At 56.0% G+C, this 27,870-nt stretch overlaps 1 protein-coding gene across 4 annotated transcripts; it reads right to left on the minus strand.

Moving 5' to 3' along the window:
- Positions 1 to 1,169: 1,169 nt before the first annotated feature.
- Positions 1,170 to 27,710, minus strand: FCSK (fucose kinase). Of its 4 annotated transcripts, XM_081963638.1 has the most exons (23): positions 27,551 to 27,697; positions 26,414 to 26,565; positions 26,145 to 26,195; positions 25,650 to 25,775; positions 23,062 to 23,134; positions 22,719 to 22,816; positions 21,810 to 21,890; positions 21,558 to 21,677; positions 21,098 to 21,269; positions 20,799 to 20,926; positions 20,422 to 20,523; positions 19,824 to 19,994; positions 19,221 to 19,294; positions 17,596 to 17,960; positions 17,165 to 17,375; positions 16,582 to 16,748; positions 15,337 to 15,564; positions 14,772 to 14,915; positions 13,721 to 13,840; positions 10,548 to 10,735; positions 2,591 to 2,690; positions 1,821 to 2,044; positions 1,170 to 1,574 (listed from the first exon to the last, which is right to left on the minus strand). In XM_081963638.1, exons 1-23 carry the CDS (start codon positions 27,618 to 27,620, stop codon positions 1,482 to 1,484), a joined length of 3,258 nt encoding a protein of 1,085 aa, XP_081819764.1. In that variant the 5' UTR covers positions 27,621 to 27,697; the 3' UTR covers positions 1,170 to 1,481. The 4 variants fall into 4 exon arrangements, with proteins under 4 accessions (XP_081819764.1, XP_081819765.1, XP_081819766.1 ...); XM_081963639.1 differs by lacking the exon at positions 27,551 to 27,697 and having other exon boundaries at positions 26,333 to 26,419; XM_081963640.1 differs by lacking the exon at positions 1,170 to 1,574 and having other exon boundaries at positions 1,864 to 2,044; positions 2,631 to 2,690; positions 27,551 to 27,708.
- Positions 27,711 to 27,870: the final 160 nt, after the last annotated feature.

The raw sequence follows: 27,870 nt of genomic DNA on the forward strand, positions 1-27,870 counted from the left end.
GGAAGAAGCTGCCTAGTTCACCTGTCACTCTGTCCACTGGAATTGGGTGTGGCTGATGACTGAAAGAAGATTGGGCCCCTTCACAGGAGGAGGAACCAGTTGCCAGCAGCCGTTGCATTCTGCTGATTCCCTCCAGGGAAGAGGGGGGGGGCACCTTTGAAGCCCCTGCTGCCCTGGGCTTTCCTGCTTTGGCTTGTGGTTGCCACTTGGAGAAGCCAAATGCCGTGCTGGGGAAGCCTCCGGCCTGACTGAAGTGGCCTCTGGCTTAGCTGCTGTAGGTGGAACATACATGGGGAGGAGGAGATACTGTAGATAGGGGAACCCATGACTGAGGCATCGGGTCAAGACACCAGGGCTTTAAGCAGGAAGCAGATTTTGGGGGAAGAGTTTCCTGCAGACTGGAGCTGCTGGCTAGTGAGGGAATTGCTCTCTTCTAGCAGAGGCTGGTTGGCCATTGGTCAGGGATGCTGAGATGGGAAATTCCTACGTTGGACAGGAGTTTGGCTAGATGATCTCCAAGATCCCATGAATCTGAATTCTGTGGAATGGTGATTCTGTTAACAGTAGCATCAAGGCTTGGCCCTCCAGGGTTGTCAGAACCGCTCCCTCTGCTCAGAGCAGACCTCGGTTTCGAGACCTCCGGTCAAGAGAACAGCAGCCCGCTTGGTGGCGGAGGGCTCTGCTGGTTCCCCCTGACCCCCCCCCCCAGCAGTTCAAAGCTTGGGACAGGAAGGAGATTTTCCTCCTCTGTTGGTCCCCATCCTGCCCTTCCATTGCCCCAGAGGAACCTCCTTCCTCTGCTTGTGACGACCCATCCATCCCCCCTTGTGACTTCTTGCACAGCTAAATGTAGCCTCTTCTCTGAAGCAGCTCTGCGCTCAAGACATTTCTTTTGTTGGTGCGGATTCATAAGTGGTGTGTGTGTGTTGTATTTTAAATTTCTTACTGAAAAAACCAGGTCCCAGGCTCCCACTTGAAATCTGACCTTCCTACAAGAGCCGTTTTCTCTTCTCTTGCCTGCAACATCTGACCATTTGGCTGGGAGAGGAGCTGCTGCAGCTGTGCCTCAGGGGCTCTCAGTTCATGTCTCCTCCTTAGTAGGCTACAATGTCTGCGATTACGAGCAGTGTATTGCTACTTTGAATTTAAAAATGCACCAGACCCTCATCAGCTCTTAAGAAAACAACCAGTGCAACCTTTATTTTGTAATTGCAAATGAATAACCGTGGGCGTTCCCAGCCAATGCGCTGCTTGCTTTGGGGGCCCATTTGCAAGGGAACCACTTAGATTTGCCAGGCTGACTCTTGCTTGCCTCCTGCAATGGACGACGTCCTGGGCTTTCACCTCTTTCCAAGAACTTCGTCCACCGTTTGCTTGATTGGGATCTGCAGCGGAGCAGAGCCAGCTCTTCATCCCTGCCCTGCAGCTGGTTCCTGCACCCCCTTCGTGGTGGAGGAGCAGCCGAGAAGGGAGCTGCTCTTTCATGCCTCTAAAGAGTGTGGGTCCCCCAGAAGCTCCACCTTGAATCCGGCTGGGTCCACTTCCACAGTGTGGATGGTGACGTTTCCAAGGACCTGAAAGCGACATGTGGATAAAGGAGCTTTGAGCCGAGCATCTTCTGCGATTCCTGCCTTCGTAGCTCTCAGGCAGCTGGAGGGAGGGGTCTTCCTCTCCCTCCATGGGGGAAGCCCTGGGGCCTCCTCTACACAGCCACCCCCATACGTAACCAGGTTTCTGTGTTGATCTCCCCATCGCTCCCAAGCTGCAGGGGGGTCTCTTCCTTGGAGGAGCTGTCCAGTGCGGGGACTGCGTTCACTCACCGCAGCTTCCGCCAGGATCTCCTGCAAGGCCACCCGGTTCCTAGGTTCTTTGGTTACCAGGCAGAGGAAGCCCCCACCGCCAGCCCCGGCCAGGCTCTGCCCATAGACGTGAGGCTGGAGCACCTCCATGATTTGCCGGACCACCAGAGGCTCACAGCCAGGGGCCATCTCCTTCTTCTGCAGCCAGTACCGATTCATACACTGGCCCAGCAGAGCCAGGTTGCCTGGAAGGAGACGGGGAGGAGGATACCAGCACACACACACACACACCCAGGTGCTCTCTAGAGGACGGGTGCCCAAGCACCCTCCACAGCACTCCAGTCAGTCTGCGCATCCTGTCTGGGACCCACCGTGTCTCCCCAGCCAACTCTTAAGAGAATGGGGTATCTATGGGTTGTTCTCCTGGCTCCCTTCCCCAGCCAGATGTCAGCCTCCTGCTCGGCCCAAGATGGCTCCACCTGGATGCACCACCTTTGCAGCTGGGAGCTTTGCCTCCTGAATACCCTGGATGAGGGCAAGGCCCATCTTAGTCCGGCTTTTGGGTTGCCTTCCTTGAGAAAACTGGCAGTTTAGGTTAAAGGGGTTGCTTATTTCACAATTCCTCAATTGACTTAAGAGCCCTGAAAGCCTCTCTGAAACTCCAGGGTCTCTTCCACAAGCACAGGGACACTCGCCCAATCTCAAAAGGTGGGGGTCTCCTCCAGCCATTCCCTGACTGGTCTGGGCTTCTGGCTCCCTTCGTGGCACAGCTTCATCTCAAGTGTGGGTACCTTGTTTAAGGGCTTGGGCACACTCCTCCGCATTGCTCACCAGGGCACTGGCAGTCTCTACCACGGTGGGCAGCCTGGCATACCAGTTCCTTACAACATCCTGCAGAGAAACAAGGCAATGCCCTTCAGCACAAACCTCTTCCTTCTCAGATGTGTCTTTGCATTGATTGGGGGGGGCTAAGAGGCCTTGCAGCACATTCTTGAGCTTTGGGGCAGATGCAGGGAACAGTCCTGCTGCCGCCCCCCCCCCGGCGATCCACAGGTGCCATGGGAGGCGATGCGTTGGGGGGTCAGTAGTTGGAGGCAACCAGCTGGCCGTGGAGCTTCCCCTGTCAGCTGAACAGGCGGGTTCAGGAAGAGGCAGGGCAGGGGTTGGGTCCACTTCCCAAAGGGGAAATGCAGGGGGGGGGGAGAAGGGATGGGATTGAAGTCTCCAGGGCCCACTCAGTCAGTTTAGAATAGCTGGTGGGTGGCACCCTGGGTGGCTGTGGGCAGATAGTAGCACTGCAAATTATTGTTTCCAACGTCAAGAGTGCAGGAGAAAAAAGACTGGTAGCTACCAACTAGTCAATTTGGATCTGTTTCTTGAAATCCTGGAGCAAGATATGAAGTATGAGATTATCATTGTTTAGAGAAGAATGCACAGTTTGGCATGAACCAGGATGCACTTAGCCAGACCTAATCTTGTTTGCTAAAGTAACCAGGTTAGTTGACCATGAAAACGCAGTAGAGACTCTTTAGTGAAGCGTTCAAAAAGGCCCCCCAGAGACCCTGGTCCAGAAGGCAAAAGATGCAGGAACGGACAGGCCATCCTTCATGGACCAGCCAATCCTGTGAACGGATGCCAGGGGCTCCGTGGGAAAGGGGGGTCAGGTGGCTTGCAGGACTCCGCCTAAATGATGAGAAAATCAAAAGTTTTCGGGTGGACTCGAGGGAGGGGTCACGTGTGGGTTTTATCACAGCCTGATTGGTCCATAGACTGAGAGAAAATCCTTAAATGCTCCTTCCTTCCCTTTGGCTCCCAGTTTCCTCTCAGTCTTTTGGTCCAAGCACTCTGTTTTGACTCTCAGGTAGGAAATGTATTCAATTCATCGATTCTAATTGCTCTTATTGGATTGTAATTGGATATTCTAAATTATAGGCTGGGCCCAAGGGACAGTCCCCTCGGTCTCAGGCGGTTTGGGAGGGCCCCGTGGGGCATTTTCCCTCCCCCTCCGCGGGCCAGGAGTCCTGAACTGGTCCCCGGGCTGTGGGGTGTCGTTCTCCAAAGCGCAGCCTCGAGAGATTGCAAGCCCTTCCTGGTGCCAGACAAGCACGCAAAGAGCTCTGTTTTTGCACGCCGCTGCCTTTATTACTTCGTGCTGACCTGTCCCGGGCTCTTGGGGACCGCGGAAGTGCTTTGGAGCCAGCGGAGCCTCATTCCAGTCGTAGGGGCTCCAGCAGAACGAACGCGAGCTGCGGCGCTTTAAAACATTATCGAAGGGGAAGCTCCAGCGGCCATTTTGGAGAGCGCCACATGCGCAGGCCACAAGCAGCCGCGTGGGCCCCACAGTCTCACTCAGCGGCGAGAGGGCTCCCGCAGCAGGGCAAAGCAACAAGGAGGCTTCCTCGGGCTTACTGACCAGCAGAAGGTGACTCAGCACCTGGCACGTGAGTGGGGCGATGGTGGCTCGAGCTGATTCTTCTCAGGCCCATGAGGAGGAGCTTATGGAGGGTGGAGAGACCCAAATGGACAGGCCTAGAACCAGGTCTGCAGCATCCAAACCCTTGACTGATCAGCGCCCCTCCAAGGCAGCTACAAAAGACGAATTAAGGAGGCAGAAGGCTTTGGAGAAGACCATTGCCAGGGCAGAGAGGCAAGCACAGGCCTCCAGGCCTAGATCTAGATCCAGGTCCCCAGTCAGGCCTCTCTCAGTTCAGTCAGGATCTTCACCCAGGGGGTTCAGTCCCTCTTCTCCTTCAGTATCCTGGGCTAGATCCATTAGGGGTTCCAGCCAAGCTGTGTCCACTTCCCCCCACCCTCTCTTGCACCACTTGGGGGGGGGGAGGCAGATCCTTTAGAGGGTTCCTCTAGATCCTTTCAGCCTGCAACCAGGCTAGCCCCACAGGATCCTACTTTACGCAAGAACTTTAACGCCTCCGCCTGGGAAGTTAAATTGGCGGCTGCGGCTTCCTATTTTAACCGCACTACAGTCATGTGGCTCCACCAGCTTCAGGATCGCATCCTGATCCAGGACGAGCGCCTCCATCAGGATATAACTAAAATCATAGCTGCCTCTCAATTTTCGGCAGACGCAACTCTGGACGCAGTGAGATTTGCCTCCAGTGCCCTGGCCACCTCTGTCACCTCCCGTCGCCTGTTGTGGCTCCACAACTGGCAGATGGACAATAAGGCTAAGTGGAGTCTGGCGGCGACCCCCTATGCGGCCCCCAATCTTTTTGGGGAGGCCCTGGACCCCATCTTAATTGAAAACAAAGATAAGAAGAAGGTCCTCTCTTCCAATGTCAAAAAGGCAGATTCCCAACCCACCCCATACCGCAGACCCTCTTATAGGACTCCTGAGCAGGATCATCAGCAGAGATACCCCACTTTCAGGTCGGACAGACATTTCTCACGCCCCTACTATCAGGACCGTAACAGGTTCCAAGGTCAGTCAGATGGCCCTTTCGGGGGGGCACCCCTTCCGCAGGGGGAAGTGACTCGAACCCAAGCCTTCCCATAGGCAGCCATCTGGCAAGTTATGCGGACCAGTGGGACGAGATCACCACCGATGCCGGGGTCAAGGCGACCATCCGGCACGGTCCGAGGCTAGAGTTCCTCTCCACCCCCACCCCCCCGACACTCTTCAGAACGTTCCCTCCCTCTCGGGATCTGGAACGTCGGCGCCTGATGGATCTCGCCATAGCACATCTTCTCAAGATCCAGGCGGTAGACACCGTGCTACCCGCGGAATGCGGGTTGGACCACTACTCCAACTTGTTTGTGGTCCCGAAGAGCTCGGGAGGCTGGAGGGCGATTCTGGACCTCAAGCGCCTGAACCAATACCTACTTTACAGGTGCTTCAAAATGTCTTCCCTCAAGTCCATCCTCCAGGGCATCCGGTGGGGGGATTATCTGGCCTCGATAGACCTGACCAAGGCCTATCTTCACATCCCCATCTTTCCATCTCATTGCAAATACCTAAGGTTCTCTCACAGGGACCTCCACTTTCAGTACCGGGCCCTACCATTTGGCCTGGCTTCAGCTCCTCGCACCTTCACAAAGGTCCTGGCGGCATTGGTGGCTCACCTGCGCTCGAGGCCAGTGAGACTCCCAATGCTACCTGGACGACGTATTAGTTCAGGCAGGATTCCTTCCCCAAGCCACCTCCGACCTCCAACTCACTATCCGGTGTCTTCAGTCCTTGGGGTTTTCCGTGTACTTTCCCAAAAGTCATCTCAACCCGTCCAGCTCTCCCCGGACTGGCTTACCAGTCTTCGTCAACTCGTAGTCAAGGTTCGCAGAAGTCGGTCAGTTTCCATCCTAACCTTGTCTCAGCTACTTGGCAAGATGGTCTCCTGCATTGGAATAGTCCCGTGGGCCCATCTCCATCTACGACCGCTCCAATGGGACTTGATTCCATACCAGAAGAGGAGGATGAGCAACTCCCTGCAGACCCTTCGGCTTCCGGCAGCAGTCCAAGTGTCCTTCCAGTGGTGGCTTTCCCCGGCTCTGCGACAGGGCAGCGCGTTCTGGGAACCGGACAGGGTGACGGTGATGACAGATGCCAGCCTGTTCGGCTGGGGGGCGTTGGACTGCCTCAGACCTCCGCCACAACATCAACTGGCTGGAACTGAAGGCGGCTCGCCTGGCCCTCCAACACTTCAAGGTCTTTGTGAAGGGATGTCATGTGCTGCTCCTGACAGACAATGTCGCCACAAAGGCCCACATAAACCGTCAGGGGGTACGCACTCCCAGGCCCTCTGGCTGGAGGCACTGAAATTGGGCGTGTGGGCAGAGGAACACCTGTCATCATTGGTGTCGGAGCACATATCGGGGGAGTCCAAACATCAGGCGGACTAGCTGTGCCGAGCAACCCTCAAAAACGGCAAATGGCAGCTCCATCCACAGTTGTTCCAGAAGATATGCCTGAGGTTCGGCACCCCGCAGGTTGACTTGTTTGCCACCCGTTCAACTCTCAGCTCCCGAGGTTCTTCTCCCGATTCCAGAACTAGCTGGCGAAGAGGACGGACGCCCTCAGGGCCTCCTTTACGCCTTCCCTCCCATTCCCCTTATCCCAGGGACCATCAGGAAGGTAGTGTCAGATAGGGCCCATGTCATCTTACTGCCCTATTGGCCCAGGAGACCATGGTTCGCGGACCTGTACAACTCAGTTTCCCAACCATGGAGGATACCTCAGGAGGAGCTCATCTTGTGCCAGGGGGTCCTAATCCAACCGGAGCCCCAGTGGCTCCACCTGACCGCCTGGCACTTGAACAGCAACTCCTGAGAGGAGTTCACCTATCTGCCAAGGTCATAGAGACCTTGGAGGCCGTCCATCACCAGGATCTATAATTCCACCTGGTCGGCGTTTGTCAGATGGTGTGCCCCGCTAGGTCTCAATCCCACCAAGGCCTCGGTGGCTAACATCCTAGACTTCCTTCAAAAGGGGTTGGATAGCGGCTTGGCTCTAAACACCTTGCGCAGGCAGGTAGCCGCATTAGCCACTGTCCTGGGGGGGAAGGTTTCCATTCCCTCTTCCACTCCCCTCTGATCAAACGGTTCCTCAAGGGGGCGGCGAATCTCAGGCCCCCTCCAGTTCACCTGGGACCTTCCTCTGGTACTCAGAGCCCTAATGGGTCCCCCGTTTGAACCCATCCGGGCGGTTCATCTGCGGCTGTTGACCCTAAAGGTGGCATTCCTGGTGGCCGTCACATCGGCCAGACGCATCTCGGAGCTGGGTGCCCTGTCCTCCAGGGATGATCTTTGCATATTTCATCTAGATAGAGGGGTCCTTCATCTTGATCCCACCTTTCTGCCAAAGGTGAACACCCCGTTTCACAGGACGCAGGAAATCATTCTCCCAAATTTTTGCCCAGCCCCTTCCCACAAAAGGGAGCGCCTCTGGCACCGATTGGATGTCCGACGCGCGCTGCGCATCTACCTCAGACGAACGGAGGGGGTGCGAAGGTCAGAGGCCCTATTTGTTTCCTTTCAACTGGGGTCACTGGGGGCTAAGGTGTCCTCGGCGACCATAGGCAGGTGGCTACGTCAGGCCATAGTGACAGCCTACGAGGCCTCAGGGCAGGTTCCCCCGGCAGGCATCACGGCCCATTCGACTCGAAGCGCAGCTACCACGGCGGCATGGGCCACCAGGGCCCCATTCGAGGACATCTGTCAGGCGGCCACTTGGATTTCCCCGACCCCTTTCATCCGTCACTACCGTTTGGACTCTTTTGCCTCCGCAGAGGCGTCCTTCGGTTGTAGGGTCCTAGAGAGGGTGATGGCAGACCCTCCCTCGGGGCCTTAGTTTCCCTCCCTGGGACTTAGCTTGAGTATGTCCCACAAGTGACGCCTCCCTCGAGTCCACCGGAAAAAGAACGTTGGTCTTACCTGAACGTGTCTTTTCGGTGGACGAGAGGGAGGGGTCACTTCCCGCCCTAGATAGTTAGAGTAGGGCGGGGGAAGGGCGGGATGTTCCGGGGTCTTCTTGTGCTTCCTTTCTACAGATGCAGTCCTTTGCCTTTGAGGAAACTGGGAGCCAAAGGCAAGGAAGGAGCATTTAAGAATTTTCTCTCAGTCTATGGACCAATCAGGCTGTGATAAAACTCACACGTGACCCCTCCCTCTCGTCCACCGAAAAGACACGTTCAGGTAAGACCAACGTTCTATCTGACTGAAGTTTGCAGGCAATCCAGGGAGAATAGCAAAACCCTCAGATTTTGAAAGCCTGGAATGACAGGTAAGAGCTGCAAGTTGAAACTTCAGTGGGAAACACAAAGCCGATCATCCTCTGTGCCAGGAAAGTCAACGGTTTGGGTTTGGATGGGGGCAGGGAACCAGAATTGGGGGGATAATATGTGAAAAGGATCTGGAAGTCTAGGCAGGTTGCAAGACAAAGCTGATGGTGTCCTTCATGGCTGCTGCAGAAGAGACGTTTCAAATGGGAGAAATGCTTCTGTTCCCATGGCTGCCTTCAAGTGGCTCTATTAGACTCCACTTTCCATACTTATCTAACACACACACACACACACACACACGTTCTTGGATGTATATGTGCATAATGAGTATATATAAATAACACACACACACACACACACACACACACACAAACACGTGTATATCTTCCTGCATGTGTACATATACGAATGGGTATGTACAAAATATGAACCGAATAACAAAATATACTTAAATTCCACTGGGATAGAAATCTAATAAAGAAATAAGTAATAGTAACAATTTTTGGGGGACTTCTGCATGGGCACAAAATGGCACACTGTCACAAACTGTGGGATGGCAAGGCGGGGAAGATCGGCAGCCACGTGTTAAGCTCAGGGCAACAGCACCTCCCCGTACAAGGAGAGGGCAGGAGAAGGACCGTTGGTGCTTTGGAAAGCTGTTCCTTGTGAGGAGGGAGACTGACAAGATCCAAAGGGAACGTAGAGCTTCCCTTGAAGCCGGGTGCAGAGACTCTGGGGGAGACAGTGAGCTCACAGCTACAGCAGAGCCTGCAAAGGGCCTTGAGTTTGCCCGCCCAGCACACACTATTGAAAGTTGGAAGACAATTCATAATAAAAGATCTTTGAGCCAGCAAAGCAATCAAGCTGCCCAATAAGTGATCCTTCATTTCAAATTTTTTATCTGAAGATAAGAAGCAACAATTTTAAAATATTGAAAAATAGTTAAAGATAAAAAACTCACCAAGTTTAAATTAAGAAAACTGAAAGCAGGCTAAGGGAACAATTGAATTTGGATTTATTATTTTAAAACATTTTTTAAGATAAACATATTTCCGTGGGAAAGATTTTTATTTGGATTAATTGGGGACAATGGGCAGTTTAGTAAAACAAAAGTTAAAGGAATGTTGCTAGATCATATGATTACTGAAGGACAATGTTTTGAAGTGGATTAAAGAGTTAACCATTTAGAGAAAGTTGGGTAGAGTGAATCCCTCTTTTATTTCCTGTTTCTGGATCAAAAGTGTTATTAGAATAGTAGTGAGATTTGCAGGAAGAATCTGCAAGAGTCTTCTGAGGATCAAATTGCAAAATTATCTATGTTCTCTTCTGGCATTTCAGGGCAGCTGACTTTCCTTGGAGTAGCAGTGCTGCACCAATTGTAAAGTGGCTGCTAAGCAAACAGGACCAGCACAGACATCCCACTATAGGCCAAACCTGTGGCTGCTGATCTCAGTGCTGAGAGGCCTCTTCACAACTCACCAAGGTCCTCCTGGCTCCCTGCAGGGTTCTCAGGAGAGAAGCCCACCTGGCATTTTCAGCGCACGAGGCCGTCCTGTGCCAAGGAGCCTCTGAGCATCACCTAGAGAGCAGGTCTAGGCCAGGGACCAGGTTTCTTGATCTGATACCTTTTGATTGGATTTAGAGAAATATGGCTAATTCAAACATCACTAGTTCCAATGGATCTACTCTGAGTAAGGCTAAATCCAATTCTATTTGTCTGCTGAAGGTCTACAAATATGGCAGAATTCCAAAGTACTGTTGCACAAGTTTGTATTTTTCATAGAAGAAAATTTGTTCCACAATTTTGTTACAATACAAGCTGTGCGTTATTTTGGCTGTTTCTTGTAATGTTGCCACACGCGAGGCCTTCACATGTGAACTCTATAGCCTGTAGCCACCTTTTCATCTAAGCGTATGGAGGGTTTGTGTACCTATCAGCTACCCAAGGAAGCAGCGTTATGAGACTAAGATCTAGGAGCAAACGTGGGGTGCTAATCAGAAGACGCGCCTCACATACCTGGAGCAAGTTGCGAGCAAGGCGGGTCTTCCCCGTGTACAGCAAGAGCAGGTGCTGGTTCAAGGTGTGGACGAAGCCTTCTGGGGGGCTGATCTCTTCCACTTCGACCTTCAGTGGCAGCTGGGCCTTCGAGCGCCCAATCTTAAGCCCTGGGACCAGCCCGCCCAACTGGTCTTGCCATCCGCCACCTGAAAAGGACAGCGCAGGGGCTCAGGCCAGGAAGGAAGCTCCGAGCCCAGGAGCTCTGCTCACTGCTCCGCAGCAACCGTTGGAAACGGGCGAGAGAGGCCGAGAGCAGCTCCTCCGTCTCCCTTGCAGGTACAAAGCGAAAGTCCTGCAACCAGGGGGAGCGTGTGAGGATGCGCTGCCCTTGCCAGGAATCAAAGAGGGACTACATGGCATTTTCTCAGAAGGGAAGGGGCCTCCAGACACATCTCATCTGACCCCCCCCAGACTGTCTGAAGACCTCCAGGGAACAGGCAGCTGACTCTGCCTTCCCATCACGACCTTTGGTCTAAAACATAAGCGGAATCTTGTCCCCCCCCCTTTTGATATCCGGCGTTCTTCGTCCTGCTCTCTGGGGCTGTGGAGAATGGGGCTCCATTGGATGATGCTGACTTCCCTCAAGGGAGCCACCTCATCTCCCCTCAGATGGCTTCAACTTCCTTTAACTAGAGGTAGTTTTCCCTCCTATTCCTCTAGCCTGGGTGTCTGCAACCTGCAGCTTTGGGCCCTTTGCTTGTGGCTCCCTGTGGGATGATCCCACCACTGGCTGCCCCCCCCTCGCCCTCCCCTCCCGACCCAGCTGCGACCGACGCCGGCTTCGCTAACATGAGGGCTGGGGGGTGGGGGTGGGAATGGGATCCGGGAATGATGGAAAGGGGGACGGGCCCAAAGTGCCCAGCCACAGCTTTAAAACTTGCTGACTTTCGCTGCCCAGAGGAGGCTTTTCAATGAAAGCTGGCAATGGCATCGCCCTGCTGGAGGAGTAAAGACGCTCATGGCAGCGGGAAAAGGGGGCTGGCCCCACCTAACCTTACACTCCCACCCAGGTGGTCAGACTCGGAGAAACCAGAGCGCCCTCACCAATGACGCCCATTAGCCGGTCACCCCTCCCCCTCTGTATCTCTGTCTCTCTGTCTCTCTCTCTCTCTCTCTCTCTCTCTCTCTCTCTCTCTCTCTGTATCTCTCTGTCTTTTCTCTCTCTCTCAGAAAGCCGAGGCTGGGCCAACCTGACGAGGTCTCCTTGGGGCTCTTCAGAGAGGGAGGGAGATAGAAAGTGAGAGACACAGAGACGGGGAGAGAGATACAGAGAGAGAGGGAGTTAGAAGGTGAGAGAGAGAGACAGAGACACAGTGAGAGAGAGAGAGAGAGATGGGGAGAGGGGGAGAGTGATACAGAGAGGGAGGGAGATAGAAGGTAAGAGAGAGAGAGAGACACAGTGAGAGAGAGAGAGAGATGGGGAAAGGGGGAGAGAGATACAGAGAGGGAGGGAGATAAAAGGTGAGAGAGAGAGACAGAGACACAGACAGAGAGAGAAAGAGAGAAGGGGAAAGAGACAGGGAGGGAGATAGAAGGTGAGAGACACAGAGACACAGAGAGAGACGGGGAGAGAGATACAGAGAGAGAGGGAGTTAGAAGGTGAGAGAGACAGAGACAGAGAGAGATGGGGGAAAGGGGGAGAGAGATACAGAGAGGGAGGGAGATAGAAGGTGAGAGAGAGAGACACACACACAGTGAGAGAGAGAGAGAGAGATGGGGAAAGAGGGAGAGAGATACAGAGAGGGAGGGAGATAGGTGAGAGAGAGAGAGAGAGAGAGAGAGAGACGGGGAGAGGGGGAGAGTGATACAGAGAGGGAGGGAGATAGAAGGTAAGAGAGAGAGAGAGACACAGTGAGAGAGAGAGAGAGAGAGAGAGATGGGGAAAGGGGGAGAGAGATACAGAGAGGGAGGGAGATAAAAGGTGAGAGAGAGAGACAGAGACACAGACAGAGAGAGAAAGAGAGAAGGGGAAAGAGACAGGGAGGAAGATAGAAGGTGAGAGACACAGAGACACAGAGAGAGACGGGGAGAGAGATACAGAGAGAGAGGGAGTTAGAAGGTGAGAGAGACAGAGACAGAGAGAGATGGGGGAAAGGGGGAGAGAGATACAGAGAGGGAGGGAGATAGAAGGTGAGAGAGAGAGACACACACACAGTGAGAGAGAGAGAGAGAGAGAGAGAGATGGGGAAAGAGGGAGAGAGATACAGAGAGGGAGGGAGATAGGTGAGAGAGAGAGAGAGAGAGAGAGACGGGGAGAGGGGGAGAGTGATACAGAGAGGGAGGAAGATAGAAGGTGAGAGACACAGAGACAGAGAGAGAGAGATGGGGAGAGAGATACAGAGAGAGGGAGTTAGAAGGTGAGAGAGAGAGAGAGAGAGAGATACAGGGGGGAAAGGGGGAGAGAGATACAGAGAGGGAGGAAGATAGAAAGTGAGAGACACAGAGACAGAGACAGAGAGAGATGGGGAGAGAGATACAGAGAGAGAGGGAGTTAGAAGGTGAGAGAGACAGAGAGAGATGGGGGAAAGGGGGAGAGATACAGAGAGGGAGGGAGATAGAAGGTGAGAGAGAGAGACACAGTGAGAGAGAGAGAGAGAGAGAGAGAGAGAGAGAGAGAGACATGGGAAGAGGGGGAGAGAGATACAGAGAGGGGGGGAGAGAGATGTCAAAAGAGTTTTGTGGTTCTGGGTGTTTTTTAGCAAGTGGTTCACTGCCTTAATGACAGGCTGGGTAGGCGTGGTTAGGGTGGTCATATGACTGGATGGGAGTGAGTGACATTGAGTTGACCACACCCACTCAGGTTTTGTGACTCCCGGTGTTTTGTTTCCTGTGGGAAACGGGCCCAAATGGCTCTTTGAGTCTTTGAGGTTGCAGAGCCCTGATCTAGCCTAAACTCCCTTCAGGTTGTCAGTGTCCATTTTAGACTCTGGTGCTCAGAACCAGGCAGAATATTCCACGTGACTTAACGTCATGGGCCTTTGCTCCTTGTGACCTGGATTCCCTGCTCCTGTTAATCCATCCACAAGAGGCCTTTGCCTTTTTAAGCAGCTGCAACACATGGCAAACTTATTCTCCTCTTCGACTGATGCTAGGAAGGGCTGGTCTGGGCAGCAACAGGACAAACTCCTTGCCTGTGGTCAAAACCTGCTCCAAGTGCAGCACCGCATGAATGAGGGACTCTACACCAGCGCAGCGTCCAGATACGCGATAGAGTGATGCGATCACTGCGCCTGCCAGGATGCTGCTTGTCCCTGTGGAAGAACGCAAAACAACACAAACGTGGCCTAGGGAAAAGGGAGCCACCTTTCGCTCCTCTGCACGGAGGTCCCAAACGGACAAGAAGGATGGCGCTTGACCACCCGATACAGGGGAGGGGGGATTTGGAGCCTCCCCCTTTGAATTCTCAAAAAACCTCAGAGCTGGAGGACCCTGATGGGAAGGCGGATCATTTGGGAAAAGCTTTGGGAATCTTCTCCAGAAGTAGTTCTGAGCCATCCTCTACACAAAATGGCGGGCTTGGTGATCAGGGCCAAATGGGAAAGGCTAACAGCCTGCGAGGGAGGAGGGTAACTGGGCTGCTTGAAAAGGGCTGTATGTGAAGGGGCTCTTTTCAGAGGGAGGGAGGAACGGAAAGAGGCAGCTGCTGCCATAATGCACCAGCCTCATCCCCCCCCCTCCCTGGTCAGCCTGGCCAGGAACCTCTTGGACCTCTGGAAGGACCTGAAGGGCTGCTTTGGCCATCTGGCCTGGAGACGTGGCCCTGCTTTCCCAGGGGCTCCTTCGCGGAAATCCGGATTCCTTTGCATGGTTTCCTTTCTCTGCATTTTTTGTTTTCTTTTGGGGGAATCATTTGGCACTGTTCACGTTTTAATTATAAGCCACCCAGAATCACTAATCTGGGATGGGCAACTAGGTGGGTGGGTGGGTGGACAGGTGGCTGGATGAGGGGTCCTTGGTGTTCTATGAGCTTAGTTGTTTCTTGCAAATGTCTCATTAGCCAAACTAGGTCGCAGTGGCCAGTTCTAGCGTCAACAAGCTGAGAGAGCACCAAGGACCCCTCAATTCTACCCTGAGCTACAAATCTTCTATTTTATTGGGAATGAATGAATGATAAAGAGAAGCAATTTCCACGGCTTGCTTGGCTCTCAACCAACCCACAGCAGGCCGAGAGCCCCCACCTACCCAAGCCCGATCCATGGGGCAGATGAGACCAGGTGTGAAGCTCCAGGCCACCTCCGAATCGTTCCTGCAGCTGTTCTCGCAAGGTTTGGGGGGACAGGAGGTTAACAATCTGAGTGCAGACCAAGGCTGCTTTGAGCAAGGCTCCTGGAAGGAGAGATGGAGAGGATGGACAGCCAAGCCCCACAAACCTACCCTGGCCCTTTGTTCCAGAGCCCAGGTGCAAGGAAGCCCGAACTGAGGAGCAGGCCAAGACCAGGGAAAGACCCCGAAGGCTCCGGATGCAGTGAAAAGGAGAGAGAGCCCAAAGGCCTCCATTGGGCCCCATTCACAGGACATCTCAAACAGCAGGAGAACCCAGTCAATCAAGCTATAGAAATGCTCCTCCCACGTCCTGGGTGTCAGTCAAGTTGGGTGAAAATGCTCTGCCAAATGAAATATTCTACCAGCATCTTCTCCAGACTCCCCAGGACAACATGGCAACCCCCCCCCTTTTTTTTTGGCTCCACATTCTGATTCCTTTCTGGCTACAGGGAGGGACAGCTGGACGGACGATGTAGGTCCTCACCTGGCATGTGCGGCTGGCAGTAATCCCTCAGATCCTCTAGGTCGCGACAGACCAACTCCACCGCCACCTCTCCCTCCAGACTTCCACTGGTGCTGATCAGTTGCAATTCTGGTTTGGCAATGCGTCGGGCCTGGGCACCAATAGGCCTGCAGCCGTCCACCAGGACCGCCACATCCACCACTGCTCCACCATGTTCATACGTGATTGGAGGGGTATCACTCCAGCCCCCTAGAAAACACCGGTCCCGTTACCAAAGGTCATCAGATGGAACCCAACAACAAAGCTTGAGCTTCCACGCCTCTTTACAGCTGCTGGAACTTCTTGGCTCAAGCCTCACCTGGGCACCCTAGGCACGATTCGGTCACATTTCCTGCTCAATTCTGAAACGGATCTAGTGAAAGCTAGGGAGGACTTTGAGGCTACGGATGGCCAAGAAGGATGGGCTGGGCAGGAAGTGAAGGCTCTTGAAGGGCATAAGACAGGGGTATCCAAACTTGGGAACTTTAAGACTTGTGGACTTCAACTCCCAGAATTCCCCAGCCAGCATGGGAGTTGAAGTCCACAAGTCTTAAAGTTCCCAAGTTTGGACACCCCTGGCATAAGAGGATGCAGACTTCTCGCTGCCCTTGTCCACAGGCAGAGAAGGCTGCAGAGCTGCCACTACTACAGAATGGGGTGGGGGGTGGGGGGGATGGAGGTTGAAACAAAAATGGAACCCCTCTTCATTCCGTGGGGAGAGTTTGCACACAGTGAGGAGTTGATGGCAGGAATTTCAAATTGCCTTCAGCAAGATTAGGAGGAAGAGGAGGAAGCCTGGAGAAGAATCGGCACTGGGAGTAAATCATGTTCTCCACAACCAGCAGTGATGGTTGGGCTTTAGGGCTGACACAAAAAAGCTAGGAGTAAACCTGGTGGCAAAAGAGTCAGAGGAGCTCCTGGGGAAATGAAGATTTGGAGAAGTTTCCCTGCGCTGCATCTCCTGCACGAGAACCAAGCAGCAGCAGCCTGGACGGAGGACCGTCCTTGGAGATGGACGGGGCCTGAATCAGGCATCTTCTGGCCGTGGTCTGCTCAGGGCTTTCAGCACATGCCAACCCACCCCTATTAGTGACCCCAACTGCCCCCGGGCCCTTGATCCTCCCAAGCTGCAAACCAGGCAGATTTTAGCCAGGGGATCAGTCTGGGCCCCAAGTGGGCCAGCTCCTCTCGGCAGGCGTCCCCAGAGCCTCTGCCCTTGTCACCTACCAGAGAGGTCGATCCGTGCAGGGCACTCCACTCTCACCCAGCAGCCCAGGGGAGGCAGTTCCACCTGCCTGAGGCCGATGAACTGGCTGGAGAGCAGGATGGCCTGGCGGATGAGGATCTGCTCAGCCCCCTCGTAGTGCCGGGCAGCGCGAACCAGCAGGATGGGTCTGCAAGAGGAGGGGAACCAGGCTGCTGGGAGCCTCTGGCGGGCATGTCCCCTTTGGAAAGAGCCTGGAGGTTGTGCTGCCCTCCGAGACACGTTCCCCAAAAGCGGAGCAATTTCCGCAGAGCCCCTGGAGCATGGCAGCCCTGCTGGACCCCTCCAAGGGCCTCCTGGCTGCAAGGAAGGCTGGCAGGGGTGAAGCATTTCTTCCCCATCCCCTGGCACATGTGCTGCACAGCCTCCCGCGAATGGCTCAGGTGCTTGGGGCAGAGCAGTAGATGCCAGCTGCCTGCCATTGGGAAGGGATCCTTCCAGGCAGCTCTGGGGCAGACAAACGGGGTCCCCCAAGCGCAGGTGTGGGAAGCCTTGGCAGATATGCAGAGACTGCCCTGTATCTCTCACCCATCCCCCTTCCAGTACCTGCTTAGCCATTTCTTCCTCTCCACGGCAAGTGCCTTTACGCCCTGAGCGATGTCTCCCTTCTCCAGTTGCTGGAAGGCAGTGACCCAAGCAAGGTTGGCTGTGGGGCCACTCCGTAACCCCCCCTCTCCTCTGGCCATGCAGCCCAGGAGATCCGCGATGCAGGCCAGTGCCCGAGCAGCTACCCCCAAATCCTCAGCGGTGGCAGCCACTAGGGAGGAAGCAGAGCCAAGAATTCTTCCTCTCCTGCCCCATTGGCACATACCCCAGGGAACTCAGATCACCCCCCAAGGGCCTGGGCAGAGGGCTGGGCCAAAGGACATCCTTCCCCCTCCAACGTCCCAGGGTGGCCTGGCAAAGGAACATGCTCGGCCTGAGATAGAAGTCGGCAAATGGGGGGATTTGTGGGAACCCCAGACCCGCTTCCTTACCCTGATCCAGTGTATCCAGCAGAGCCCCCCCAAAGCCCTCCAGGACGGCCGAGCGGATCAGGGGCAGGAGGCTGCAATTCCTCTGCTCCGTCAGGACCCGCTGGATTTTGCGCTGGGCCTGTAGGAAAAAGAGGGCCCTGCGGGAGGCCAGTTCCGCCTCCTGGTCCAGACAGGTCCTAATCTCCTCCCAGGACATGCGCCACGCCTTCCTCCAGGACTGCAGCTGCCAGGTCTCTGGAGAGCCCAAGAGCCACAAGAGGCCCCCGAGGTCCAGGGGCTCCGAGGCGCAGAGCACGGGGAAGAGGCAGGCATTCAGCAGGCAGCGCTTCTCCCGTGGGACATCCGGGCTCCACAGGTCCTGGCTCCTGCTCAGGTGAGAACACGGTGGAAGCCGGTGGCAGTGACAACGCAAACCCTCGGCTCCAGAGCAAGGGCCAGCCCAGCAGAGGAAGGGGTGCGGCTGCCCTGCTGCTGGGGGCTAGGCTGGCCCCCTGAGAGCAGGGCAGAGGCCAAGGCCGCCAAGAGCCAGGGCCGAGCTCTCTGGCCAGGATTAAAACCGCATGTCTGCTAGCCAGTGTCTGTGTGAGGAACAGAGGAGAACTTTCTCTCAATCCCCCAAAGCAAAGGGAAAGGGTCCCCTTGCCCTTATGTTCTAGTCGTTCCCAACTCCTCTCCGTTTCAAAGCCGAAGAGCCAGCGCCGTCTGAAAATGTCTCCGTGGTCATGTGGCCAGCATGACTCAACACCAAAGGCACACAGAACGCTGTTCCCTTCCCACCAAAGGTGGCTCCTGTTTTTCTGCTTGCATTTTTATGTGCTTTTGAACTGCTAGGTTGGCAGAAGCTGGGACAAATCATGGGAGCTCACTCCGATTCGCGGTGCTAGGGATTTGAACTGCCAAACTGCTGACCTTTCTGATCGACAAGCTCAGCGTCTTGGCCACTGAGCCACCGCGTTCCTCAAAAACAAAGCAAGGGTACTGGAACCCAAATAAAAATGTATCACAGGAGTCTCCTAATCACTGCCACAACCACAATGGACCTCCCTTATTGCTTAGCTTGCAATTGCGTGGTGGGGTACAACCCCCCCTTTTTTTTTTAACTTTCTCTCTGCGGTCCCCCCTGCGCCCCCACCTGGGGATGGGTCAAAGAGTGGGCCTAGGGGAGTACTTGATTGTTTCTGCCTGGCTCTGCCTCGTCCTCTGAAGACTACTTGCCCATCCAGGGGCTAAATAAGTTTCTGTTCATTGCAAGTTTTGTTTCATTTTTGTGCCACAGAATTCTTCAAAGGTTCTTCAAACAGACCAGATTCCGATCCATCTGTCCCTGCAGGGGCCAGTGCAGCCCCCATCCTGCAGCTGCTTCCAGGCAGGCTTTGGGAACTCTTCCGTCCCTGCATTTGCCAGTTCTTGAAGAGTCTCCAAGAAGATTCCCCAAGGCCCTTAGCCCATTAACCCCGGGTTCCTCCTCACCCCCACAAGTGCCTGGTATCAAACAGAACCCACAACTTCCCTGCCTCCGAGTAGCTGGGCATCCCACTGCTCTATTGTGAGCCTAGCAGGCAGCATTCACAGGCAGGATTGAGGAGGTTTTTGGAGCATCATAGCCTCACCGAGATGACACATACCGTATTCCAGTCCGGTGATACAAGGCTGCCCATGGCAAGTTCAAGAAGGTGCCGTTCTCTTCGGTTGCTGTACTCTGTGGAAAACGATCCTCTGTCTCAGAAGTGGCAACCCACTAGGGGAATGTGTGACTGTCTCTGCTGGAAGACTCGTCGGCTTCATTGTGCAGGTAGCCGGCTGCTGTGAACACCGGCTGCTCGATGAGGAGGGCCAGAGAAGCTGAGCCAGCTTCTCTGCTAAAACACTCGTGTCTGTAACCTTTACCTGGATGAAACCACGCGAACTGAAATTTGGCGAATTTTACAAAATATTTTATGAATTTATGACATGGTATAAAATGTCATAAATGTTTCCTCTGCTGATGTTTGACTACACTATACACTTCAGCGGTGGCTGCTTTGAAGGCAGAAACAGTCTCTGAAAGTACCCCCGAATTTCAAACAACTTTCCCAGGGCATTAGAAGCTCCTCTGTCATTGTTGAAAGCCCCGAGAAGGAAATCTCTCTGAAACCACCATTCGGGGTCTGGTTTGCTCTTACGGACAGCTCAGGGGGCTGAGAAGATGGGAACTTGCAAATTCCCCAAAATGAGCATCTTGCACATACCTGCCAGTCATCGTGACGTCCACTCAGAGTGAATACTTTGCAGCTCAGGTGTCTCAGCCGGATCAGGTGTCCCTGAATGACCACGTCCTGAAGTTTGTGGCTTCTGAGGGCCACAGAGGAGGCCACATCCAGCCCCGTGAGGAGGCAGCCAGAATGGATGTGCAAGGGGCCCTGAAGGAAGACCAAGCAGCCACCTGTCCTTCCTCAGAAGAGGTTACACAAGTCCTGGCCAGAACCTGGACACCTCAGTCCATAGGGTGTGCTCTGCATGGCGCATCCCAGGAAGCGGTCAAAGCACCTCTTTAAAGAGGCAGGCCCCATCCAAACCCCTCATTCTCAGGAAGTGAAATGGGGGGGAGGGGGCTTGTTCCCAGACCTGCAAGAGAGCCTTCTCCCAGGGGCTCTCTGGGAGAGAATGACATCAGCCCAGGACGCTTACGGGCTCTAGTGATGGATCAGCTCTATGGAGGCAGCCCTTACAAGGCCCCCTGTTCTGCCCAGTCCTGCCCCGCATCTGTGGCACTAGCCCCCATTCTGCACCAGCCAGAGGTAGTCTAGAGACGCTTGGTGCCAGGGGGGGGAACCACCATCCACCCACCTCCAGGCTGCAGTGCTGGATGACGTTCCCTGGCCCCACAACCACAGCACCCTCCAACAGGCAGTTGGTGAGAGAGCAGCCTTCCTCCAGTAGACGCGGCTCCTGCATGGCACAGAAGGCGAAATGCCAGAAAATCTCTCCCACTCACAGAGAGCTCTGGGGGAAACTGAGGACCAGCTATTCCCTCCTCATAGGAGAGTGTGAAGAGGGCAAGCTGCAAAGAGGGAATTGCCTCCTCAACAGGAATTGGGGTGCGAGGAGGATTATTTATTCCGATTGCTGATTGCATGCAACACCATCTGCCTTCGGACTCCTGCCACTCCCGTTTCCTAGCCAAGAGGCCACATCCACGAGGAAAAGGCTGGATGGGAACTTACATCCACCGTGGAATGGGCCACCTTGTAGAAATCCCTGCTGTGGGCTTCACCCAGCTGAGAGGTGAGGTGGTAGATATGCTCACTGGCAGATGAGGTCATGTAGTTATAGGTGCCATCAGGGAGGTAGGCTGGGAAGAGAAGGACTTCATGAACCAGGGGCCCAGTTATGCCTGCCCAACTGGGGAGACTTTGGCCTCTCACCCTTCCCATTCTCCCGGCCCCCAGATCATTTCCTCTCCTCCTCCCGTCTCATGCCTGGTGCTCCTGCCACAGCACCAGGCATGCGAAGGAAGACTCACCCATTGTGAGTGGCAGCTTGCGGAGAGTCTTCCACAGCACAGTGCGGGCACTCCGAGCTGCCCCAGAGCTCTGGGCATCTCCTTCCCCCGTCCCTGTTCGGCGTCCGGCTACAAAGGCCTCCTCCGTCACTGCCTGGGCCATGCAGAGGAGCAGGTCGAAGAAGAGAGACAGCTGGAGAGAGAAGAGAGTCATCACCTGGGGAAAAGCATTTGCCAGACTGCACGTTGGTCTGATTGGGGAAAGATGGCGCCCATCAGAGGCTGCCCTGGCTCCCAGTCTGTAACTCTCCCTCCCTTTGCCCCAGCTTGGGATCTTTCCCTGGGAGACCGACTGGCCTCCTCCAGGGAGTGGGAGGGAGCCTTCCCTTGGCTGCCTTCCCAAGTGGACACCTGCCCCCATAAGCACCCAAACCTAGGGGGGCTCCTTTTGGCCCACCCAGCCCAGGCAGGGCTTCCCCACCTGGAGGGCTGGGGCTCCTGAGTCCAGCCCCATGTAGGTGCAGGCGTTGAGTGGGGGGATGACATGGGTGGCCAGAAGCTGCTCCGCTGCTCTGGAGGAGAAGAAGACGACCCCGCACACCTGCCAGAGAGAATTGGGGGCAGCTCTAGCTTTGTGGGTCTGCCCCCCCCCCACACACACACATGCCAGTCCCCAGGGTGGACTCAGCAACATCCCTACACACAATCCCAGCCCCACCAAGCTCCCACTCACCAGGGGGACTTTCCCATCAGGCCCCAGGCACCGCTGGATCTCCTCCTCTGAGCCCTGGTGGAGGATGTCTTGCACCACCGCCTGTGGATGCACAAGGGCTGAACTAGGCGAGGCCGGTCCTCCTGCCGGACTGGGGGGTGGGGGGCTGGAGGGTGAACTGCAGGTGTGGTTCCTCTGGCGCTGCAGTTGCCAGGCTGCCTGGGGAAGCGGGCAAAGGGGCTGCGCCTCTCAGGCCATCCCTGCTGGGCCCACCCTTAGGCTGCAGGCCCCACCCCAAAGGCAGGAAGGAGCTACCGGGAGGAAAGCTCAGTGCCGGGATAGGATCCCAGGAAGAAAGCAGGGGAGAGGGCACACTCCCCTCCAGGACCCTCTGCCCTCTCCTCCTCGGGAAAGCCAGAAACAGAGGTGCTTCGCCCAGCCAGCAACATCTGGGTGGCCAAAGAAAAGAGCCATTTCCTTTTCCAGGCAGCCTGAGCAAGCCCCCCCCCTCCCCCAGCTGCCCCTGGGTGCCGCACAGGAGCCTCTTGGGCAGCCTGGACTCCAGAAGCCCCCTGGGTCTCCCTATCGGGGCTGAGAGGCTTATCTTGAGACTGTGATCCCCTCGCATGTTTCATGATAAAACCCAGCTCTTATTTAGACTCCAAACCCTCTTTTTGTTACCTCCGAGTTGGCTGAATCCCTAGCAAATAACAGGGACTTTTTCTTACGGCCCGGACAGAGTCCGTCATTATTTTGATCTTACTTGACGTTACACTCTTGTTAGCCGCCTTTGGCCAGAGGTGACACTTTGGAGGGAGCAAACTTTTCTAATTGCACGGGGAAAGCCGGGAGAAGCCTCTGCGTTGAAGATTAAGAGGCGCAGGAAGGAAGTGGCCCCCGGCCTACATAAGCAACCTTCCTGGGGGGCACCTGAGAATCCACAGAGTAGATGCCATGGTGCCTGGCATAGGAGACGCTGGCGGGCACTGCAACCACTTTCACCCCCTGGAAGTTCCGCCAGTCGATTTCTGCAGGGTGAAATGGGCTTCCTCAACCATCCAGCCCTCCCCCCTCTGGGAGCCCTCAAGCCCCACCAATCTTCTCAGCAGGAATCAGGGCCCCCCCAGCAGGTCCTTTGAGGCCAGGAGGCCCAGCACAGGGGCCCTTCCCTCCCACCCCTGCCTCTGTGAGGAAGGCAGGGCTGAGGGGCCCGCTGGCACATTCAGCCCCTCTGCAGAAGAGGGCCACCCCCCTGCCCTGCAGGCAGACTCACCCGCCGTGGCAGGGACCGTCAGGAACATATCCGTGCTGGAGACCCACACGCCTGGGGGAGAACCCTTGCAGACCTGCAAAAGAGTCAAGAAGGAAGGGAGCACCAGCAACTGGGCAGCTGCCCCGGGAGGCCATCGGGAGCGACAGACGAGTCCAGCTGACCCAAAACACTGGGGGTGGGGGGCTCTCCTTGCCCAGGTTACCCTGAGACATTCAGGGCTGCTTAGCGGGGTTGAGGCTTCTGTGGGTATTTACTGATTACCTAGAAGATGAATATGTCCACCCAATCGGCATGCAGCTCTGGGCTGCAGATGGCCAATGAAGTGACCACAATAACCATTAAAAAGAGGTAAAAGACCAGGAAGCCATCATCACACGAAACGGGCCCACCCCCCCCCCACAAAGCCAGCAATTTCCTGCCCTTCGGAAGGCCAGGACCATCCAATTCCGGAGACAGAAGCGCTGTTCCAGAGGGTGGTTGCTGTGGTTTCTTGGGCCTGGATAAGAGAGAGGACGCCGGGCAGGCCTCCCCCAGACCCCGTGGGAGGAGCCCAGCAATGGAAGACAGGCGCTCCTACCCAGAGCAGTGCCATGAAGGGCCTGGCAGGCGAGGACCACCCCCTGAATGCATCTGAGGTCCCCTGAGAGCCAGGGCAGCTTGTGAAGCCGGGATGGGGGACGGGGGACGGGGGACTGAGGCACGTCTGGCACTGCATTTTGGACCCCCTGCAACTTTCAAGTAGTCTTCAAGGGCAGCCCCATTGCAACCCCCAAGTGGGAGATGAAGAAACCATGAGTGACAAAGGGTCTAATCGTAAGTGCAGGTGGGACCCTCCCCCAGCTTCAGGATTAATTCACCGTGACTTTGACCCAACTACTTGTCCTAGGAGCTTAACCAACCAGGATGGATGGATCTAAAGCCCAGGCAGCTGAACTAAGAGCCATGAAGGTCTTACAGGAGCTACTGCCTCCATGGAAGCCCAGGAGCTCCACTGGATTTGAGCAGCCAGAATGGATCTGGGGCGCTTTACCCAGTTAGATGTCTCTAACCAGCGCTTCATCTCTCAAGACCTCCTCCAAGACTGGGAGTGGGGGGGGGGGTGAGTCCAGTTTGCAGAGAGAAGCCCCAGGCCAGCACTGTCCAATCATGCCAGAGTCCCAGGAATCCCTTTGGACTCCAACGGGATCCATTTGGGACCTGGGACAGCCTGGTCCCAACATCCTACAGATCTCCCAACACAGCACACCACCACACGGTGCTCTCATCACAACAAGGGACCGATGTTAATATTTCCCATCTCCAGAGCTCATCGCTGCTGCCTCAAAATGAAAACAGATCTAGTGCGTGACAATTACTGGGATCCCCAGATTGCAAGTGCCAACTATTACTGGGATCCACAGATTCGCAGCTGTGGCATGGAAGCGCTGAGCCCAGCAGAGCCTATTTCGCAAGCAGGGTCACACAACCAGTTCTCTGCAGAGCAAACCATGACAGCCGGCTTCCCCCCCCCTCCCGCCAGGTGGATGGTCAGCACACGCTCAACCCTCCAAAGGGCAGGCCTCTGAGAGAGAAGTGCCCTCCAAGGAATGGTTGGCTCCCAGCCTGCTACTTTTCCAAAGAAGAATGTGGTTTTCTCAGCTGGCCTGGGGCCCAGGATGGAGTCAAGGGCCTGATTTGACTGTGCTGTTGATTTATTGTTTATTGGAAAAAATAACATTGCCAACTACATGGTCATGGCAACGGCTTATAGGAAATAAAAACACAAAAGAAAGACATACAAAGTAAAAATAATGAAATAATAACCACCCCACCTCTGGGGACAACACACAGTCATGCCAGCCATTTAATGGCTGCTTCTGGGCCCCCCAGGCCCACTGACAGACCCTCGTGTCTTCAGGGCATTCCAGTCCAACTCCCAGAGGGAGGATGTTCCAGAGAGAGGGAGCCACCAAGGAGAAGGCCCTTCTTCTGGATCCCGCCAGATGTACCTCCTTAGGGGACGGGACGCACAACATTCCTTGCCTCCCCGCTCAACTGGGAAAGGGGGATGTGACCGGCAAGAGACGTTGCTGTTGCTACCGGGGAGGGTGGGCAGGGGGCTTTATCACATGATGGATTTTTAAAACTTTGTCAGCCACTCGGAGTCACCTATTGAGTTGGGTGGCTGTAACAATTTGCTGAACAAATGAGCGAAGTCTTGCCCTGTGCCCAGCCAGGTCGCTTTATACAGGCCCGGTTGCTGCTTTCCGGCTCCAGGTATAAGCCTGCCAAAGGCGGGCCTCCTTTTAACGTATGCCAGGCCTGACTTGTGATGAGCGCCTCTAACGGCCAACGCAGACATCCGATCATGTCCCTGTTCTTGGCAGAAGTCAAACCGGGACACTTCACGGCTCCCATTGACGTCAGGTCAGGTGGGCTCCAGCCTCCCCTCCTGGAGGGATCCCAGAGAGCTCTGGCCCCCCCTCAGCCCTTGCCAGCCCAAGGGGGGGGGGCCTCTCTGCAACTGCAACCCCCACCCTCCTCCAGGTAGCTGCTCTGTCTGACCTTCGCTCCCCAGCAGCAGCACATCTCCCACCCACCCCACTCACCCGCTCAGTCAAGGTGGCCAGAAGCCGGTCCAAGTGGCAAGCAAGCGCCTCGGTGGGGGCCGCAGGGTCTTCGAGGGGGAGGCAGAGGAAAGCGCGGCTGCAGTCATCAAAGAGAAAGTCCCGGCCCTGGGGGGGAGGATAACATGTGTCCCCTGAGCTGGGAGGGAGCAAGCCTAGGAACCCACAAGCTCAGTCAGCCTCAAGCCCCACATCCCAACGTGTGTGCCTTTGTGTGTGTGTGTGTGTGTGTGTGTGTGTGTGTGTGTCCACGTGGCTATAGGGACAAAGTTGTTGGGATTTGCAAGTCTACCCAACAGCAGGACAGCCCCTGAGAAGCAGCAGACGAAGAAGCTGGGCCAGTGTGTGTGCGTGTGTGTGTGTGCGTGCGCCCCATTCTCTAGTGGGGGCCAGGAACCTGCCTCTTCCCAGACAGGCTAAGCGGAGGCCCCACAAGCGCAAAATCCAGCAAAGCAGGGAGAGATTCTCTGCTCTCACCATGTGCAAGATGAGAATCCTGGCCTCTTGCAAGACGTCAGCAGTGACCACCTGGAGCAGCAGAGAGGAGAGAGCCAGGTGAACTTGGGCCAGAGGACCCCAAACTGAGCTCCAGAGAGGGGGGGTCTCACAAATGGACTCCAAGCCCACCGTAGGAGGAGTGCAGTCAGGAGGCAGGCCTTGCTGACCTGTTGGGGATCCAGCTAAGCTGAGAGCAGGAGCTAAGAGGGCGGGTGAGCTGGGGGGAAAGGAGATGTTGGGGTGCTCACCGTATAGCCTGCCCGAGCACTCAGGTGTTCTGCCGCCACCAAGAGGGCATTGAGGGTAGCCCCACCGCTGCCCACCTGGGCTTTGGGGTCTTCCACAGTGAGCAGGATGGTCCCCGGGCCCAGGGAGCCTCTGTCTCTGCGGATCTCCAGCTCTGGAAGGCAAAGGAAAGGTCAGCCAAGGGGGCTACTGTTTGCCCAGGAAGCTCCAGTTGAGATGCCAGCAGGGCACACCCACATACCCCCAGGGCAGGAGCAGTACAAAGGCTTCCTGGACACCAAGGTGAGCTCCCAGCCTCACTGGAGCCCTTTCACCCTCCTGTCCCTCTGGCCTGGCTCCCCAAAGATCGTCCTTGCAACCTGGCAGGGTAGAACGGATGGATCCAAAACAGCCTCATCCCCCTTTAAGCAAGAAAGAAGTTGAGGAAAGGAGCAGGTGACTGTGTGGCAGAGACGGCCTGGGGGCCCCGGAGAGGAGAGAGCAGAAGTGGGCGGCCTGCCCTGGGAGAGGAAGAAGAAGAAGGAGCCCCTTGGGCAGCCAGGCAGGATCCCACCAAGCAGCCTCTTCCTCACCGACCATTCCCTTGGGCTGGGGCAGCCAGAGCCTCAGGCCTAACGGCAAGCGGGACCCCGAGACCCCCTGACGGCTGCTCCCCACCTCCAATCTGGGCTCCCCCCCTCAGGGCCCTTCGGGAAGCGCCCCCTCCCCTTTAAAACCAGGAGCCACCAGGTAACCCTCAGCTGGGGGATCTTTCCCTGGCCTCCGCTGCGCCTGGAGCCCGGAGAGGGGCGGCTTCTCCTGGCGCCTTCCCTGCCCGCACACTGCCCCCTCCTCAGCCCAAACGGCCTCCGTGCCCAGAGGGGCTGCAGCCGCGGGCGAGGCTCCCCCACCCGCTTCTTCGGCTGGCCTGCGCTGAGCAGCTGGGGTCCTGAAGGAGAAGCCGCTCGGCCTTCCCACCACCCGAAACGGATCATCGGCGCCGCCTCCGCCGCCGTGGCCGGCCCTGCTTGCCACACGCCAGATTCGGGGCAGACGGGAACCCAGCTGCCCGCCCGCCCGCCCTGAGCAGCCCCTCCGGAAGCCGGTCGTCGTCTTCTCCCCAAAGGCCCTTCCCTTCGTCGGGGGCGGCCGCCTCTCACCTCTCTGGAAGGCGAAGGCGCTGTCCCTGTGCTGGCAGGTCAGGACCACCACCGTCCAGTCTGCGGCCATCCCGCCCGGCAGGGCCGCCGCGGGGAGCCGCGTTCAGGGGCGCTTCGGAAGCGGTGCCCTTTAAGGCGCTGGGCAGGCCGGGAAATGCAGTCCGCCGCCCCGAGGCGGAGCCGCTTTAAGGGGCGGGCGGGAGTGCGCGATCTCCCCCCCCCCGCCCCGCCGGTCCGTCCCCCGAGATTCCCGGCGCGGCGCCCCGCCCTGCCCAGCGCCCCCGCGGCTCCGGCCAAGGCGGCCCGGGGGAGGGGGAAAC

This window comes from Natrix helvetica (assembly GCF_964273705.1).
Source record: "Natrix helvetica genome assembly, chromosome: 10".
Classification (NCBI taxonomy): Eukaryota; Metazoa; Chordata; class Lepidosauria; order Squamata; family Natricidae; genus Natrix; species Natrix helvetica.